Here is an 18442-nt window from a genome sequence, read left to right on the forward strand (position 1 = left end):
TAGACAGAGGTGATAAATGAATGCATGTCAAAGGTCACAACGTCCTGACGCTAGCCAGAGTTCCAGTGGTGCAAGGCTTCTAGCACCACTCGCTGGTCAGAGTGGGAACGGCAGTTTGGCTACATCAAAGACGAATGCATGTGCTGACTGATGGAGGAATGACAGATGGGGAGAGAGGAACAACAGCTCTCAGTTAAAAAGTGATGTCAGTACTGATTTGTGTGGTGTGATGGTGATGGTGATGATGCAGGAGTCCTGGTAACAGGAATAGGAATTTGAGAAGTAATGTGGAATGTGGTTTGAGTGATATGATGTTAATATCAGTGGTGGTGTGACTGAGAGCTGCTCTAGCACGTTGTGGCATCATCAGACAGGGTTTGGATCACACAGTCCTCTGGGGCTTCTCCTCTTCACTTTCAAAAATAAACACTGACAACGATCACACACACGCAGACAGACACACAGGCACGCGCATACACACACACACACACACACTCACACACGCACACGTTAAAACATAGACAAGCAACCGCAAAAAAACAAGCATTTACATAGAAAACACACACAACCATCAAATATGAGCTTTTTGTCTTTGTCTGCACTCAATAAGCTTCACACATATTGACTCGTCAACTCATCAAAGGTGTTGTCAAAACGTATCGCAATGCTGTACATCTCTTTCTCTGTTTTTCCCTCTCCCCATTTCTACCACTCCCTGAGCCCTCTAGGTGAAGAAAAAACTTCTGAAATAATAGCTTAAACTGAGGTATTACTTTAATACTTCCATAGAAATAACCTGATTCCAACATTTTCAAAGGAGCAGGCTCCCCTGCCCGAGGCTACAGCGTGATGTGTGAGCGAAGTGTATGGTTTGTCACTTCAGATTAGATGGCAGGCTCTGTGTGCCTTTGAATGAGAGGCAGCTGTGGTAATAGGCGGTGTAGATATTAGAGTTAATAAAATCATGTGGAAGAAGATGTATATGCATCTTGACCAAGTACAGCAGCGGCGGGAAAAGGCGTACCAGAGGAGGCTGGTGGGAGGAGCTGTAGGAGGACTGGCATGGAATAAATCAGACACATCAAACATATGGATGCCACATGTTTGAATCCGTTCCATTTATTACATTATATTGAGCCCGTCCTCCTATAGCTCCTCCCACCAGCGACCTCTGGGGTGTACATTAGCCTGTCCCACTGCAACACCGGATGGAACCTGACCTCTAATCCCCCCCCCCCCCTTTACCGTCAGATTGATATTAATAATAAGCAGCCCATAGCATTCCTTTATTAAGTTAACATAAAGGGGTTAGATGGACTGTGTAACTCAAACACACACACACTATTGTTGTGTGGATGGAGGGGGGTTGTTATGGTGGTGGACGGCTGTGTGTGTAGGCTACCAAATTAACAACCAACCAGCTAAATGGAGGTAAACATCATGCGTGGACAGTAAATCTTGGTGGGTATTGGTTAGGTCTGACTTGCTAGAGTCAAATTATGACTCCAGCAAACCTATATAGCCATAGGTTTAGACAACAGTAAACATACTGTAGCAACTCACCACCACACTGAACCAAGGAAGCCCATAAATAATAAAATTTTGGCTCTACAAACAAAGCCATAGAGTGGACAAACCACCACCATAAACAGTGTATGATAAAAGCCTGGAAATGTAATTAAAACAATAAATCCAGCCAAGGCATTACTGGACCAACTCACGTCCTCTCTCTTCAGCCCTGTATGAACGTCTCTCTCTAGTGACCACCAGCACTATGCTCAGTCCAGTACACGCCGAGACACTAAACCACTGGATTGGCTGGACCCTGAGACTAGGCCTTCGTCTGCAGCATGCAAAACCCCACACACTCAGATGATTTCAACCATATTTTACCAGCAGCTCAAGGGAAATAGATATACACTGAATGAACACCACATCAGGTAATCCCGACGTGACCATGATATCCAATCCCTGGACAGCAGGGCCACGCATTATTACCAGGGTCGGGGTAATGGTCAATACCATTTAAATTCCAGTCAAATCAGGAAGTACACTGAAATTCCAATTCCTATTCTCTTCAATGCTTTTCAATGAAGAACACACCCTCCCGGGTGGCGCAGTGGTTAAGGGTGCTGTACTGCAGCGCCAGCTGTGCCACCAGAGATTCTGGGTTCGCACCCAGGCTCTGGGAGGTCCGTGGGGCGACGCACAATTGGCATAGAGTCGTCCGGGTTAGGGAGGGTTTGGCCGGTAGGGATTGTCAAGAATGTTGAACACAAGGTTTTCGTCTGTCATAATGTGTGGCCCTGCTGTCCAGGGATTGGACAGGGTCGCGTCAGGACTACACATCTGGGTACACAGACCCATGTGACCGACTGGGTTCACTCACCCTATGGATGGCTATTTGCTGCAGTGGTATTCAAAAACTCACCCAACAGCAGGCCTTGACCAGCAACTTCAGGTGTCCACAGTCCTTCTCCACAGCCACTGATAGTATTGCAGCTAATAACAAATCCATGTAATGTTTCCCTCCTATTTCCTTGTTTCATTTGAAATTAAATAAATGTTTATCATATAACATGTTCTGGTATCACATCAATATGGGATTGGCCTATTTTTTTACATGTGGAAATATATGTGACAGTGTGTGTAACGAGCTCTTGAGAACCCAAGGGTTCTTGAGTTCTCAATTGAAAGTACGGACCACAGCTGGACCAATGAACTGCAGTCCCGATGCATTGTTTTAACATTTAGAAACTGCATTAATCCTCACTAGCAATACAGTTTTGGAAACCTTTGGAACTTAACTTTTCTATAAGCTTGAACGAATCTTTCAAAAACAACATATACACTTACTGAGCGCAGTTTAGCAAAGGTACACCTGGCTTTATTCACAGAACGCCTCGACTATGACACCCCCTCAACTTTGTCTGTGCGGTTGGTACTGTAGCAGCTCGAAATTGAAATTCCTATCACCTGGCAAATGCACAAAACCATTTAAAAACCTGTTAGCATGCCTGCATCGTGTGCATGTACTTCCCGTCTTGCGCACGTGCCTTCAGTCATGAGGAAACACATCTTGATTGCCACACATAGATAGACCTGTGTTTTAGCCCTTCTGCTTTGCTGAAAAGAAAGTATGTCATTGTGGTATGGGTCAGACTGACCCGCACACTAAAATAATCAAGTAAAAACAGCCCAAACTTCATTTTGTCTTGTCAGACTTTTCAGAAAGAAGAAATACAAGAACATTTGATTTCAAAAACTCGATATTTAAGAACTATTTGTTGAACATATTTCCTTTCTCACAAACAAGCGTTTTCTGTTTGGAGCTCATTTTAGCATGTCTGTGTCAGAGATCTGCTGCTCTCACACTGAGAAGGAGAAGCTTGGGAAAGCTCCTTTTCACCCAAACATAATTGTAAAAGTGCAACCAGAACCAGTCAAAACAATATACATCAAAGCCACGTGTTTATTATGGACCTGTGCAAATATCTATACACATGAAAGCCTCTGGGTCAAAATGACCCACAACATCATGTTTGTCTACAAAATCTACACAGACATTACAACACACATCAGTATGGACACATTTTGAAGTTAGGTTCATGACCCTAAATGAGGAAAAGTAATTTAATATCATGGAGAAAAAGGGAGGTTAACTAGTATTTTAGACAACTCTAAAGTAGTAATATCCACTTTCCTGTGGACATTTTGTCAAAAATTTTGACCAGCTGAAGGACCAAGACCACGGACAATCGGCAGAGTAAGTTCAAATATTCAACATTTGTATTCAATATTTGTATTGTATTCACCATTTGTAACAGACGAGGGACGTTTAGGTTTTTTATAACTGTGCGTGGTGTTTCCTAACACAATTGACATTGCCACGTTTAATGACTACCTCTCACCTTGCCCTCGCATTTCCATTGGACCATTCCATTCCATTCCACATTTCCGTCTGAATCACGTGATTCTCCTAAACTGGGTAGTGTATTTTTTAAATAAATAAGTATGAAAGTTATTAAATATTTAAGTTCTAAATATTTCCAAAACTGTATTTTGTGCGAGGTGTAGTAGCCCATTTGTGTTTCGACAGAGCATTTGGGCAGGGTCGGAGAGTCTGGCCATTCCCTCAGTCCAATAATGGCTCAATGGAATTGGAGTCATGAGTAAGGATAACTTTGTACGGAAAGCCACTTTAACATTACATTATTTTCATTTTTTATATCAATAATTGTATTGATTTTTTTCAATAATTGAGTTTTGAAATGTTTATATCAATAATAGATTTGTTTTAAATCAATACTTCAAATATTTTGTATCAAAAATGGTTTGGTATCAAATATTTCAAATGATTGATATCAATAATTACATTTTGGGGAAAAAAATATAATTATTGGTATTGATACTTACACTTTTTATATCAATAATTGTCGAATGATGGATATATTAGCATATATTTAGCATTATTAAGACTGAAAACAAATCAGCTTCAAGAGCCTTTGAGTGTCAATTAAGTATTTAAATTATTTATAAGGAAGTGGAACGCGGCCATGTTGCTCACCTGTTACTTCCTGTCAGTGGGAGAACCTGTCAGGAGCATGTAAATGTGATCCCGCCCCCATGAAGGTCATTATCGTATATTTGTTAGATATATATAAAAAATTAGAATTACTTATATAGATAATTTAATTTGATATAAACTGTGTAGCCTACCTTTACAAGTATGAATTGAAGACATTCAGCAGGTCTTGGTCGACAGTAAAAATTGATAAAAAGTTTGCCAATTGTTTAAGGTAAAATTAACACGTTTGCGTTTCGGCCCTAGGATTTCAAAGTCATCTTCCTATTTTTTGTGTTTCATGGCGGTGTGCAATCAATGTCAAGGTGGTCAAGTTATTCAGAGATATTAACGAAGGAGGTTTTCATATATGTTAATGGCCTACCCAAAGTCGGTCCTGGGTGCACGTTTTTGTTTTTGCCCTAGCACTACACAGCTGATTCAAATATTAAAAGCTTAACGTGCACCACAGGACAGACTTTAGGGGACCCTCGGTTAAGGACAAATCACTAATCACAATGGGAATACAAACAAAACATTATGCGATTGGTAAATTAATTGGTAACTCTGACCTATTGGCATGCACGCAATTGAACAAGCTTTCCAATGTCATTTAAAATGCAGCAGATGGCAGCACTTTATCATGTTAACACCTTTGAGCGCTCGACAACTACATATTTACACAAACTAGTGGGATAAATGGTGAATAGAAGTTGAAGAGCAAGTTTTAGATTTAAAATATATTTGCTGGAGAAATGAAGGTCATGATGCACGACATAGCACATTGAACATGAACCCCCTCAGTGACAGAGCTGCATGCACCTGCACTTTACCTCCGTTTGATATGCGTTTACAATGTCGTGCTTAATTGCATTTTACTACGTCATATTACTTGTGAATTTACACATATTACACACTCAGAAACCAATTCTGTCAGCAACTGTTCAGTGGACTTTTTGGGGAGGTGGGTTCCTGGTTCCACCCGATGTTTGTGTCTCAAAATACAGATTCCATGTTGGCCACCTGACCATTTAGGTTTGAGTCACGTGATCCGTTCTCCATCCTCGCCATTTTGCAGTGTGAGAGACAGAGGCCACTTTTTACTGCTACAGGATAAAGACCGTTTTTTATTTTTTATGTTTTGAGGCCAAAGATCACTCAGAATTGCCGAATCAGTAAGTACTTACCTAACCGACACATAAAAGTCGCATGATCCGTTGACATTTATTAAACGAGAAGCCAATTAAACAGCTAGATGTCTTTTACAGTGTGTGTGTAATAGAGACTCGTGTGCTAGCCTAGCTTCAAGTGGCTGTCTTGTTGTCATGTACAGTGCGTGTCCTGTCCCCTTTTCCCCCAGATAAAGAATGTATATCTCTAGCGTTGGACTCCATCTTATCGACACACCTACGCTATTACTGTGGCTATGTTACCTGGCATTTAGCTAGCTATGAGGTTTTACACATTTTGCTTTCGTCAACCATCCACGCCTCGGTGTGCATTTATTTTTAGCCCGTTATGTCAGAGGGCAGTCCCCCTAGTCATGCACACATCGATATCCCTGTTCATCTAGTTAACTAGCTACTAAGCCAAAGTGGTCAGCTACCAAACCCTAGCTAAAACCTTAATATTACTTGAAAGTCTTGGATTTTAACAATCACTACAGTATTCATCATACAGTAGTTTGGATTGTGCAAACGGGTGGGTATAATTTGTGGATCGTTCCAACAGGAATCTGTTCCAAAAACGTCATAAAGTACAATGTTCAACTAGTTGACGAATAGGCATCAATCAACTCACCACGTAGCTTATATTCTTAACGTGTTGTCCATGGGCTACCAGAGTGAGGACAGACATTTTCCGGAATAAACGTAGTGAGTGAAAAAAAGCGTATTTAAATAGCCCACCTGATATCATACTGAGTTTTTGGGACAGATTCCTGTTGGAACGTTCCACAAATTATACCGCACTGTGCAAACAGCTATTTGCCTACCCAAAACCTTTGTCACTTTTGCAGAAGGAACACCAAGTAGTACAGTACTGGAGAAGGTTCAGGGATATTTAGGCACAGGCTATTCCTTAAAAGCAGAACCCAAAGAAAAGGGAACCTGATTGTGGTCAGAAAGGGGAAAGTGTGGTACCAATTGCAGACTTTAATGTGCTTAACCACAGGAATGTCTTCCTCTAATGTGGCACTGGTAAATAATCATTCATCCTTATTAAAGTATCATTGATCTGCTTGACTGAATTACCACAGTGGTTCCTATCAAATATAATTATTGGATTTAGGAATGGTAAAACTAAATTAGGACTTTCAAAGTTCAGTACTGTACTCTGTGTGTACTCTGTGACCCCTGCTATGTTTTGCACATTTGCCCCAGCCAGGTCATGAACCTAGTAACACAACAGGTTTCTTTCTCAGTGTAGGCCTAAACAGATTTTGTCAACATTCGTTTGTGTGTGTCTAAGATGGAAAGAAGCACATTTGCAAAGAGAGCAATACGATATTTGTAAGATGAGTGTGGTAGTTTAAGTGGCTTGTTTTGCTTCCTCCAGGCATGGAGGACAGCAGTGGAGTTGCCATCCTGCTCCCCCTCTCTAGAGGCCAACAGGAGACTGTCTTCATCCCTGAAAGGGTGGAAACGCCTCCAGGTACCCAGATGGAGCCTAGGGATGATGACCAGAGGCAGCAGCAGGCCGCAGACTCCCTCATCAAGGTGATCGAGAAGCTCAGCAAGATCGTGGAGAAGCGCCCACGTCGATGTACCCTGGCTGGGAAGAAGAGAGCCCTCATGTCCTGTGCCTCCATCAGAGTCCCAGAGATCAGGGAGGGCAGTGGTGGATCCTCCCCCTGCAAGAGAGTCCGGGAAGTGGAGGAAGAGGTAAAAGAGGAGGAGATCAAGCCAGACAACAGTGCCCCTGCTGGCAGCAGTAGGACCATCACCTGTTACCAGTGCAGCCTGTGTCGGTTCCTGTCCCCGACCTTGAGCCTGCTGAAGGAGCACCTGCGGCAGCACGATGAGCAGCACAGTGACCTCATCCTCATGTGTTCTGAGTGTCGTTTCACCTCCAGCCACCAGGAGGAGCTAGAGGCCCATGTCAGGCTCCACTTCGACCGCAGCAACTCCAACAAGAACCCTGTATCCAGCCAGCAGGCCAGAGAGGGGAATGAGGACTTGGGAATGGGGGGTAGTGTGGAGGATGTTGTGTTCAAAACAGCCATGGACTGTGCTGAGGAGATCCCTGCTAAGAAGAAGTGGTACAGCTATGAGGAGTCTGGGATGTACCGCTGCCTGATCTGCAGCTATGTGTGTGGACAGCAGCGAATGCTAAAGACTCATGCATGGAAGCACGCAGGTCTGGTGGACTGCTCTTACCCGATCTTTGAGGACGAGGCAGTGGCACCTTCCAGACAAGAAGCACCAGCACCTCCTGTAGCTCCTCCTGCAGAGGAAGCCATAGTGGTCCTCACCCCGGTCCCAGAGAACTCCCAGAACCTCAACAAGATGTCCACCTTCCAGATTGACCTCTGTGCCCCTGTGGCGGAGTGTAGGAATGAGGCCAGGACAGAGCCAATCACAGAGGAGAGGCTATCTAAAGACTCAGAGCCTATGTTGGAGGTACAGGTGACCACAGAGACGGAGGTGGAACTTGTACAGGACTGTCATCAAATTACAAGCACAACAGACAGCCTCCTGTCATCAGCCCAGAAGATCATCAGCTGCAGTCCCAACAGTGCCGGCCATGTCAACGTCATAGTGGAGCGACTGCCGTGTGCAGAGGAACCCGTGGCCACCCAGCCCCTCCTCCCCAGCCCAGAGGTGGGCAGAGACGAGAGCCTGCTGGCTGCAGAGGAGGCGGGCCATGTGGAGAACCAGCCAATGCTTGCTTACAAGGACGAGCAGCAGGAGGTGGTGATTTGCTGGAGCAACAGTGAGAGGCAGCAGACCACCACGGACCCTCCACGTGACGAGAATGCTCCCCCAGCCCGCAGGAGGACCCACTCTGAGTCTCTAAGGCTACACTCCCTGGCTGCTGAAGCTCTGGTGGCCATGCCCATGAGGACAGCGGAGCACATCAGGAGCATCGTGGGTCAATGCTCCCAGAGCCCTGACACGGGCCAGAGGCTCCTGGAGATGGCCACGGCTGCAGCAGTTTCAGCCGACAGAGCCCCTGCAGCGGTAGAGGAGCTGGCAGGAGTGGGCAGTGTGGGGTCAGCCCTGGTAGACCTGGAGCTACAGGGGTCCAGCGAGTACGGGCTGGCTGAGGGCCCCACCAAGGCTGGCATCAGCCTGTCCCTGCTGACGGTCATAGAGAGGCTGAAGGAGCGCTCGGACCAGAACGCCTCAGATGATGACATCCTGAAGGAGCTCCAGGACAACGCCCAGAGCCAGCACGCCGGGGAGGTCAGCGCCTGTGGAGGGGGGGACCCGGGTAACCCTGGTGGGGGTCTGGTGGACTACATCCCTGGCAGCGAGAGGCCCTACCGCTGTCGCCTGTGTCGCTACAGCAGTGGGAACAAGGGCTACATCAAGCAGCACCTGCGAGTACACCGCCAGAGACAGCCCTACCAGTGTCCCATCTGTGAACACATTGCCCTGGACAGCAAAGATCTAGAGGGCCACATGATCAACCACTGCAAGACCAGGGTGTACCACTGCAAGCAGTGTACTGAGGCCTTCTATTACAAAGTGAGTAGAAGGACTGAAGAGAGCGGAATTAGGACAGACTGTGCGCCTCAATGTCCCCGGGCAGGGATGTATTATTGAAGTGGCTCCTACCTCTAGGAGAGAATATTGCTCTTGAGTTTTTGTTTCTCCATGACCCAAATGACAGTAATTTAAGATGAACTGATTGTTGAAGTGAGAGTTGAGGTGGACGTTTGTCTGGTTGGTGCAGTTGAAGAGGTTTAGTTTGATTCAGGGAGCAGAGAAGTAGCCTGTTGATTTCATTACCTTCATGAGACACCGCGTCCATTCCTGCAGACGTCATTAAGTCCGTCATACGTCTGTGGTTTTTTCGGACTCCATAGATAGAGATGTTTTTTTTTAGAGAGGGGAGGGTAGCCTGTGTGTTTTTTCCAGCCCCCAGAAGATCTCGTTAAGTTTTTATTTTTACTGTTGGCTTTATTACTGACCCTTTCCACAGAGTCAGCTGAGGAACCACGTTAGAGACCAGCACGGTTTGGGCGACACCAACGCAACACTAACCCCTGTCACTGAAACCACGGCAACCATGGAGGAATCTGAAAAGATGACAAATGACGGTGAGGAATTTGTCAAATGTATTTTTCAATGGAAAGAAGTGGAGGGCGCTCGACTCGAGGCGCTCGAGTCGAGGTGCAACCCCCCCCCCCCCCCCCCCCCCCCCCAAAAAAAATAATGTTTTATAAATTGAAAAGATAAAAGGGCAACGCTCGCTCACCATTAAAAATGCTTTTTATTTAGGCGACTATTAAAAGCTTGATGTTTCAGCCTTCATCAATGGCCTTCATCAGAACCATCAAGCCTTTAATAAAAATCTGGAATAAAATCATGTTTTTAATGGTGAGCGTTGCGCCAAGTGTGTTTTTCAACTTGACCAAACACGATCTGTCTTTTTAATCTAAATCAAAGAATGTTTCTGACTTATTATCCTCTCCACTACCCGTTTTGTTCATTTAATTTTATTGGCACCTCATCCTTTATCCACAATATTTAATGAGTGTTCCGCTCTCCAGATTCCATCAGTTCGCAGAAGGTGTACAGATGTGATGTGTGTGATTACAGCAGCTCCACGTACGTTGGAGTTCGGAACCACCGGAGGATCCATAACTCTGACAAGCCTTACAGGTTGGTGCTGTGTGTCTGCTGTCTGTGTTTTTAATAATGTCAATAGGATTCATCGTGATTGCAATCTGGATTCCTTAGGACTTGACATTCAAGTAAATCTGCCAGTGGCACACCAGGCCACTGCCAACCAAAAGCTACTGTCCCGAATTGGGAAAAAAAATACTGGCCTGGGTCAAGATCTCACAGGATAGTGGATGATGTGTGCATAATTACAATATCAGGTGATTTTATTTATAATTTGTGGCATGAGCAAGCTAGCCTGTAATAACCCTCCCTTCATACACAAATAATACAATTTTAACTTCCAAACAATATCATGTTCACATTGCACAATTATTTTTGTCCCTGAAAACAATCAATCTCAAGAAGGGTGTTATTGTTAGCAATTTTGAACAGTCAGCAGGCTACAGTTGTAGGGCCCTATAAAATCAGTTCCATATTTTGCTTGATATCGTTTTTGTTTTTCCGGGTTTCTGAATTTGTTCAGGTTTTCACACTTTTTTTTAAATAGAAAAAAACAACAACATTTGGATGTTCCATTTTCAACAATGATTAAACCAGGTCTGGTAAGTATTTTGGGGAGGGTGTAGTTGCCCTTTTATTAAATTGTGCATCTAGCAAGAGACCACTGTTTGCCTAGTGGTATTTCTGTACTGTACAACCTTGTTAGCATACCCATTGCTGCCTTAGTTAGCAGTCACAGGTAGATAGATATAAGTAGAAACATCTTACCTACCTCCCCTACCGGCGTTGGTCTTCTGTGAGGTGCTCCACGCGACAACCAGTTGAGAGCTGAGTACTCTTGCTGTCTGACAGATGATACCCCTCAAACTAGATTAGGTTCATTTTAGTTATCCAGTAATTCTCCTCTTTCCATGTTACCGATGACGTAATCATGTTGCTTACTCAAATCCATCAACCAAGACACTGCATCTCAGTGCAAGAGGCGTCACTGCACTACCTGGTTTGAATCCAGGCTGCGTCACATCCGGCCGTGATTGGGAGTCCCATAGGGCAGCGCACAATTGGCCCAGCGTCGTCCGGGGTAGGCTGTCATTGTAAATAGGAATTTGTTCTTAACTGACTTGCCTAGTTAAAAAAAATAATAAGTATAGAATCTAGATGTTATGATACAGAGCTCCAGCAGGGGGCAGTGAGTGTTAGGTAAAGATCAACCTTGGCTGCAGTCTACAGCTGGAGTATTTCTCTCAACGCAGCACCCATGTAAGCTGATCGGCCCTGCTCTGTGTACACACACACACTCGAGGCGGCGTCTGGGTGGGGGCTGGGGATCTTATTCTCTAAGGCCACACACATCTAGTTAGTTTTCATTTTTTACCACTATATACCCTCAATAGAGCCCTTTCATGCAGGGGAGTGCAGTCTTTCTACTCTTGTGCTTTAGTATCCTTGACTCACTTCAAACCACTCCACAGGGAAGCACACGCCTTTTAACTAAGGCCATCTTATCCATTTGAGCCACACAGTGTATCGCATCTCTGAACATTGTGCTGCCAGCTACCCTTTCAGCTTAGCCTCGAAACAAAATAGCCGTCAAGACAACAGTATGGCCCTCCAGGCTTTTCCTGCTGTACTAGCCAAAACAGAATAGTAAACGGAGCATAAACAGCCAAGCACAACATGAACTGTCTAACAACTAGGCCTGTACAGAGATATTCCCTAATTCTGGCCAACTCTCTGGTACCGTAGGTGCTGCAGCTGTGACTTTGCCACGACCAACATGAACAGCCTGAAGAGCCACATGAGGAGACATCCCCAGGAGCACCAGGCTGTCCAGCTACTGGAGCAGTACAGGTGAGGACCGGGTCAGGGTTCAGCTACTGGAGCAGTACAGGTGAGGACCGGCTCAGGGTTCAGCTACTGGAGCAGTACAGGTGAGGACCGGGTCAGGGTTCAGCTTCTGGAGCAGTACAGGTGAGGACCGGGTCAGGGTTCAGCTACTGGAGCAGTACAGGTGAGGACCGGCTCAGGGGGTTCGAGGTCAGAGAGGGGAGACTTGGGCAGGGGTGTGGGAGAGGTAGAGAAAGTAGGCCTATGTGCTTCGAAAGAGTCTGGGGATGGAGGAAGAGCCAAAGTGTAAGAAGAACCCATCTCATCGACCATCAGAAAGAGCTCCTAATGAACTCTGCTTTTAGTGTCGATATAGAGGATGTCTGGGTATATGGAGCATGATGTCGAGCAGTACAGATAAGCGGTATCAGAGCATGTGTGCCACTAGGTCTCTCCCTGAGGAGTCTTTAGTGCGGCTGATCCCTTTTGATATAATGGAGTTGAGGGGATTAGTGGACCCCAAGCAGCATATTAAATCAGCCGCTACTGCTACAGGCTTGATCCCGTTCATTTCTCTGTTCCTTTACCCCCCATCTCACGTACTCCTTTTGTTTTTCAGGTGTTCACTGTGTGGCTATGTGTGCAGTCACCCTCCGTCCCTCAAGTCTCACATGTGGAAGCACGCTGGCGATCAGAACTACAACTACGAGCAGGTGAACAAGGCCATCAACGAGGCCATCTCCCAGAGCGTCCGGTGAGTGGGGGGGGGGGGGGGAGGTTTTAACGGTCTGCCTTTACCATCTGTAAAGCTTCTAGACTGAAGCCTGTGTTTGGGTCCCAGTGAACTGGGATGTGTAGGGTCATGTCTCTGTCTTGATGGTGAGCCTGCTCTCTCTCCCTGGCTGTAGTTCCCCCAGTGCCCCGCAGAAAGTTTCAGCAGTGGGGGAGGCAGTGGCAGAGCAGTCTGGTGTGGTGCATTGTGGGAAGAAGGAGAGGGTCTTTGTGGACCCAGCCCCACTAGCAGAGGTTCCTGTGGACAGTGTCTTTGGCGGTGGCTCAGGGCCAACAACAGAGCTCATCCAGTGGTCCTCCAGAGAGCAGGCCCCACAGAGCGACAACCCCCAGCACAGCCCCCAAGGGAAGGAGGGGGTCCAGTCCCGGGCCGGCATGGAGTATTGTGTGCTGCTGTTCTGCTGCTGTATCTGTGGCTTTGAGTCTACCAGCAAGGAGAGACTGATGGAGCACATGAAGGAACATGAGGGAGACATCATCAGCATCATCCTGAACAAGGAGCAGCAGGGAGCAGCCCAACCAGCAGAGGGCAGCACAGCACAGTGAGACAGCATTTACCCCTCCCCTTACCCCAACAAAGAACCAGGAACCTACCCCCTTACTCACACTGAGTCTGATTTTAACAACTGTACCTTGCATCTTGTTTTCTGGTTCTTAATTTTATGAACTTAACAGAAGGTTACAAAAAGTGTATCAGTTGGAGCTCAGACATACAGAAAATTGGAAAACTCCCATTTCAAGGCGTTGCAGTAAAATGTTCTACCTGAACAAGTTCAGACACGTTTAATACCTCAGAAAACAGACATTTCCATATTTTCAAATGGAGCTCAGTCCATTCTACTCAGCAAACATATATTGACCACATGGCAGCTTTTGTATTAAAATACTGTAATATAATTTAATATATTTAATCCTTCACATTTATAGTTTATCTGTGGCACCTGCCCTAGGCTGTACAGAGATGCCATCTACTTGCATGTTGTGTTCATCTTAGCTATATTCAAAATGGGTTAATACAACCTGGTCTCAGAGCATTTCGTATTATTCTGTACATAAATCTGAGACAATCGATATTTTGCAAATTTGTAACGACTAATGTTAGCCACCTAGCTAGAATTTGTAACGTTGCATACGTTTAGCAAATTCATAACACGTTGTACGTTTTGCAAATTCGTTACATATAATACAAATTGTAGTTCTTAACATATCATTATGAAATGGATGATTTACTTCCACAAATGAATACATACCATACAAAATGTAACACATCATACTAATTTGAGTGTCCTGGATTTACGTTTACGATGTTACGTCTAGTCTATGAGACCAGGCTGGTTAATAATATGTATCAATGTAGGCCTATGCATGTTGGTTTCCGTTATGTCGGAGCAAAGGAAAAGCCTTATTTTATTTAATTCACTGTTTGATTCTATTTTGACCTATTGGACCTCTGGTACGTTTATGGTAATGATGGGCCACTTGAGGGTGGTTTCCTAAAGCTGTAGGATAGATAGGCTGGCACTAGTTGTTGTTTTACCAACATTCACCACGGCGTCAAGGCTTCTTGAGGCAGAAATCGGTTAGGAAGGAATTTCTACGGTACGATCAGTCAATTATGGTGCATATTAGTGGTCATTTTAGACCCCGGCGAGATGGTAAATGGACAATCATTGAACTTTGATTGCAGCCAACACCCAACTGTGTTTAGCTTCGGCTACGTATTACTGTTCTGATTACGATAATCATTTCTAGATTCAAGTTTTAGCTCAACAATTGCCAAGTTGATCCCTTGAATATGGTAAGCAGTTCCCAAAGTTTCTCCACATAGGCCTAGCACTTGTCGATAATGGATGGCTGGAGTGATTGACATCCTAGCACAGAGCGGTGTGCTAGCATAGTAAACCTATGAATGAACCTGCTATTCCTATCTTTGTGTGCTGTGTTGACCAATAGCGGAGGGTGATGTATATGACCAGCTTTTCAAGTGATGGGGCCTATAGGCTACTGTAGACTGACGTTAGATATGGTGTTTTCCGTTTGACTACCTCTGCTAAAGTATTTCCAAACTTCACTCACCTTTCCATTTAGTTTCACACTAAACATGCTTTGGTATGCAGAGTGGTGACTTGGAAATCATTTCCATGCCCTTACTGTTTTTATGTAGACAGATAGGTGTAGGGAATTATGATCAAATTAAATATCCATAATTCGAGGGATTTCTGGATTTGCGTTTGTGTAGCTCAATGTGTCAAATAAATGAAATCGTTATCTTCTGCACGCTGAAATTCTCATTATAATGGCAGATTATTCCCATGTTAATTTACAATTCAAAGTACTAACGTCAGGAAGACCGTGACGGTCTGCATTTAAACCGCACTTAATTCCCCCACCCCCAATTTACATAGTTTGCATTTTAATGAGTGGTTCAGTGAATTAAAGCAAGCAGAACCACATGCTGATCATAGGCCACTTTCTGCTACGTATAATCTATCTGGGGGGTTTATATGATTCTATTTGTGGACGTACTGTAGTGCAGCTTCTTGCTGTGTCTTTCTGAAAGCCTAATGATCGTCTTACCTATGCAGACCATGAGACAGAGGGGATACGGTGGGAAAGGGAACTGACTAGTGGCCTAAGTGAATTGATTGGTGGTTGTGGGTCAGAGGTGCAAATAGTTTTGGATAGATCTGACGTCGTATTTCTTGTGGGAAAGCTTCAGGTTATCTGAATGTTCAATGTGACAAACACATTGGCGCTGCAGATGTTAACTCAAACCGGTGCGCCTGGCACCTACTACCAGACCCCGTTCATAGGCACTTAAATATTTTGTCTTGCCCAATCCCCCTCTTGAGTGGCACACACACACACACAATCCATGACTAAATTGTGCTAATACATTTGTTCCGTAGTTTATGTCCAGACTGCTGGCGAAATTGCATACTCAATTAGATATATTACTATGCTTATTTATCTCTTATACTACTTGTTATTTGTCTATTTGATTTGGAAATGTTAGATTTCAGATGGTGATGCATCCATGTGAGTCTACCACTCTGGCTTTCATTTCAGAAATTAGGCGATGAACTGACATGAGAACCTGGATGGGAGGGAAAGGTTCTTCTAGGTTGTGTGACATCTGATGTGGATGATTTTGACATGTTCTTTGTTTGACTTAACCAACCCTTATCCCCAGGTCCCTACTCAATTCAACTACAGGGTGCCATGTGATGCGTAACCGTCAATAGATTGTGCATTTTCAAAGACATTTTAATGTGCTATTTTTGCTCATCCTGTCAACGTTTGTGCCTTTTTTTGGTCTTTGAGTCTCTGAGAGTCTCTCGTAGTCATTAGCTAGCTATTTGTTATAGGCTATATCTGCCCGCGGGTGCTGTTGTGCGCCCATCTGTTCAGAATGATAATCCAAGGAGGTCGTGGGTGTTATTCAGTCAAAGCTGAATAGCCTCTGTAACGCCAACCCCTTGCTCTGTGATGTATCCCACACACTGGTTGGAGCAACGTTGTTTCCACATTTCAATAAAATGACATTGAACCAACGTGGAATAGATGTTGAATTGACGTCAGTGCCCAGTGGACTGGGCCTGTACATAATTAGTTGAAATACTGTAGTATTGCAAACTGACATTTTTTTTTTTATAATCTATTTTTTAAATATATTGTAAAGAAAAAACACTAAGTCCAATGTTTTTTTTGTTGCTGAAATAAATACATTTGCTAAAATGTTGGAAAATGGGTGTGCTTTTTAATTGGCTATAAAATGTATTTGCGGGGAGTGTTATTTTTTTTTACACAGAGCTGTATGTGTTTCGAGCCAAAGTTAGAGAAGGTGATATCTCTCACTTTTTACACTGTTAATTAACGCTGTTCAGTGCTTAACTTGTTTCAAGTTCAGTGTGTATTCGCTCCGGAGGCCACAGAGCGATGCTTGCTATCTATTTATTTTGAGCATCATAGACAGTATTATGTCATATCTTTGCCTATGTATTTTTGTAATAAATACTTTGTGGATGAACTGTGGTTGTTTTTTTTTTCAAAAGAACAAGTGTCTGGGTCATTCCATATGATTTATTAAATCACTTTTTGGCAGCACCCCTTTTGATTTAAATGAAGGCTTCCATACATGTTTGCCCATGGTAGAAGTGGTCAGAAAGTGACCTGTTGGACCTGAAGAACAAAACATTCAGGAGTTAAAGGTGCTCAAAGTTGACCCATTTTGCATACCCCACCCTACCATGAGAGAGTCATGTCTTCATTACTGAAAAACATAAACGGTTGAGTTTATCATTTGAAAGTTTACAAACAAGGTTGTCAAACTATTTTATTTATTGAAAAAGTTTTTGGTAAAATTGTATTTTTTTTTAACCTTTACGCATTTTTAGTTAATTGTTACTAAACTTCAAAATTGTGTTTATATGATCATATGCACAGTGTACAAAATATTAGGAACACCTTCCTAATATTAAGCTGCACCACTTTTTGTCCTCAGAACACCCTCAATTTGTCAGGGCATGGACTCTAAAGTGTCAAATGATAAACGCAGCAGTGTTGCATTTCAACAGTGTACCTGCTAAATTGGAGTGGTATGAAGGAATATGTCCAATCAATTGAATTTACCACTGGGGGACTCCCAAGTTGTAGAAACATCTCAAAGATGCTCAATGGAAACAATGGGTAAGGCCTATGACCAAGAAGGAGAGTGATGGAGTGCTGCATCAGATGACCTGGCCTCCACATCACTCAACCGCAACCCAATTGAGATGGTTTGGGTTGAGTTGGACCGTGGAGTGAAGGAAAAGCATCCAACAAGTGCTCAGCATATGTGGGAACTCCTTCAAGACTGTTGTAAAAAGAATTCCAGGTAAAGCTGGTTGAGAGAATGCCAAGACTACAAAGCTGCCATCAAGGCAAAGGGTGGCTACTTTGAAGAATCTCAACTATAAAATATATTTTGACTTGTTTAACACTTTTTTTGGATACTACATGATTCCATATGTGTTATTTCATAGTTGTGATGTCTTCACTATTATTCTACAATGTTGAAAATAGTAAAAATACAGAAAAACCCTTGTAAGAGTAGGTGTGTCAACTTTTGATTGGTACTGTATATATATATATATATATATATATTTTTTTTTTTTTAAATAATGTTTTTGACTGCACTGGGCCTTCAAAAAACGTTTTTTCATGAAATTCTAAAATAGTTTGACAACCCTGTTTGTAAGTTTTCCAATGATATCAAACTCAACCGTTTATCTTTTTCAGTAATGAAGACATGACTCTCATGGTAGGGTGGGGTATGCAAAATGGGTCAACTTTGAGCACCTTTAACTCCTGAATGTTTTGTTATTCAGGTCCAACATGTCACTTTCTGACCACTTCTACCATGGGCAAACATGTATGGAAGCTTTCATTCATCACTGGACCTTAAAGTGGGAATTGCTACATC

The 18442-nt window shown here is 43.8% G+C and overlaps 1 protein-coding gene across 1 annotated transcript; it reads left to right on the forward strand.

Moving 5' to 3' along the window:
* The first annotated feature begins 5532 nt into the window (after positions 1-5532).
* Positions 5533-17008, forward strand: LOC110506383 (zinc finger protein 507). The gene is made up of 7 exons (XM_021585960.2): positions 5533-5739; positions 7121-9255; positions 9713-9830; positions 10284-10395; positions 12106-12210; positions 12806-12940; positions 13095-17008. The coding sequence occupies exons 2-7, from the start codon at positions 7123-7125 to the stop codon at positions 13522-13524; spliced, it is 3033 nt and encodes a 1010-aa protein (XP_021441635.2). The 5' UTR covers positions 5533-5739; positions 7121-7122; the 3' UTR covers positions 13525-17008.
* The last annotated feature ends 1434 nt before the right edge of the window (positions 17009-18442 follow it).

This window comes from Oncorhynchus mykiss, chromosome 26 (genome assembly GCF_013265735.2).
Source record: "Oncorhynchus mykiss isolate Arlee chromosome 26, USDA_OmykA_1.1, whole genome shotgun sequence".
NCBI classification, from domain to species: domain Eukaryota; kingdom Metazoa; phylum Chordata; class Actinopteri; order Salmoniformes; family Salmonidae; genus Oncorhynchus; species Oncorhynchus mykiss.

Bases quoted from the DNA above. Each gene is read 5' to 3' on its own strand.
- LOC110506383 (XM_021585960.2), top strand. From the start codon at position 7,123: ATGGAGGACAGCAGTGGAGTTGCCATCCTGCTCCCCCTCTCTAGAGGC. The intron at 9,831-10,283 runs GTGAGGAATTTG...TCCGCTCTCCAG, and splicing joins TGAAAAGATGACAAATGACG to ATTCCATCAGTTCGCAGAAG. The intron at 12,211-12,805 runs GTGAGGACCGGG...TTTGTTTTTCAG, and splicing joins CAGCTACTGGAGCAGTACAG to GTGTTCACTGTGTGGCTATG.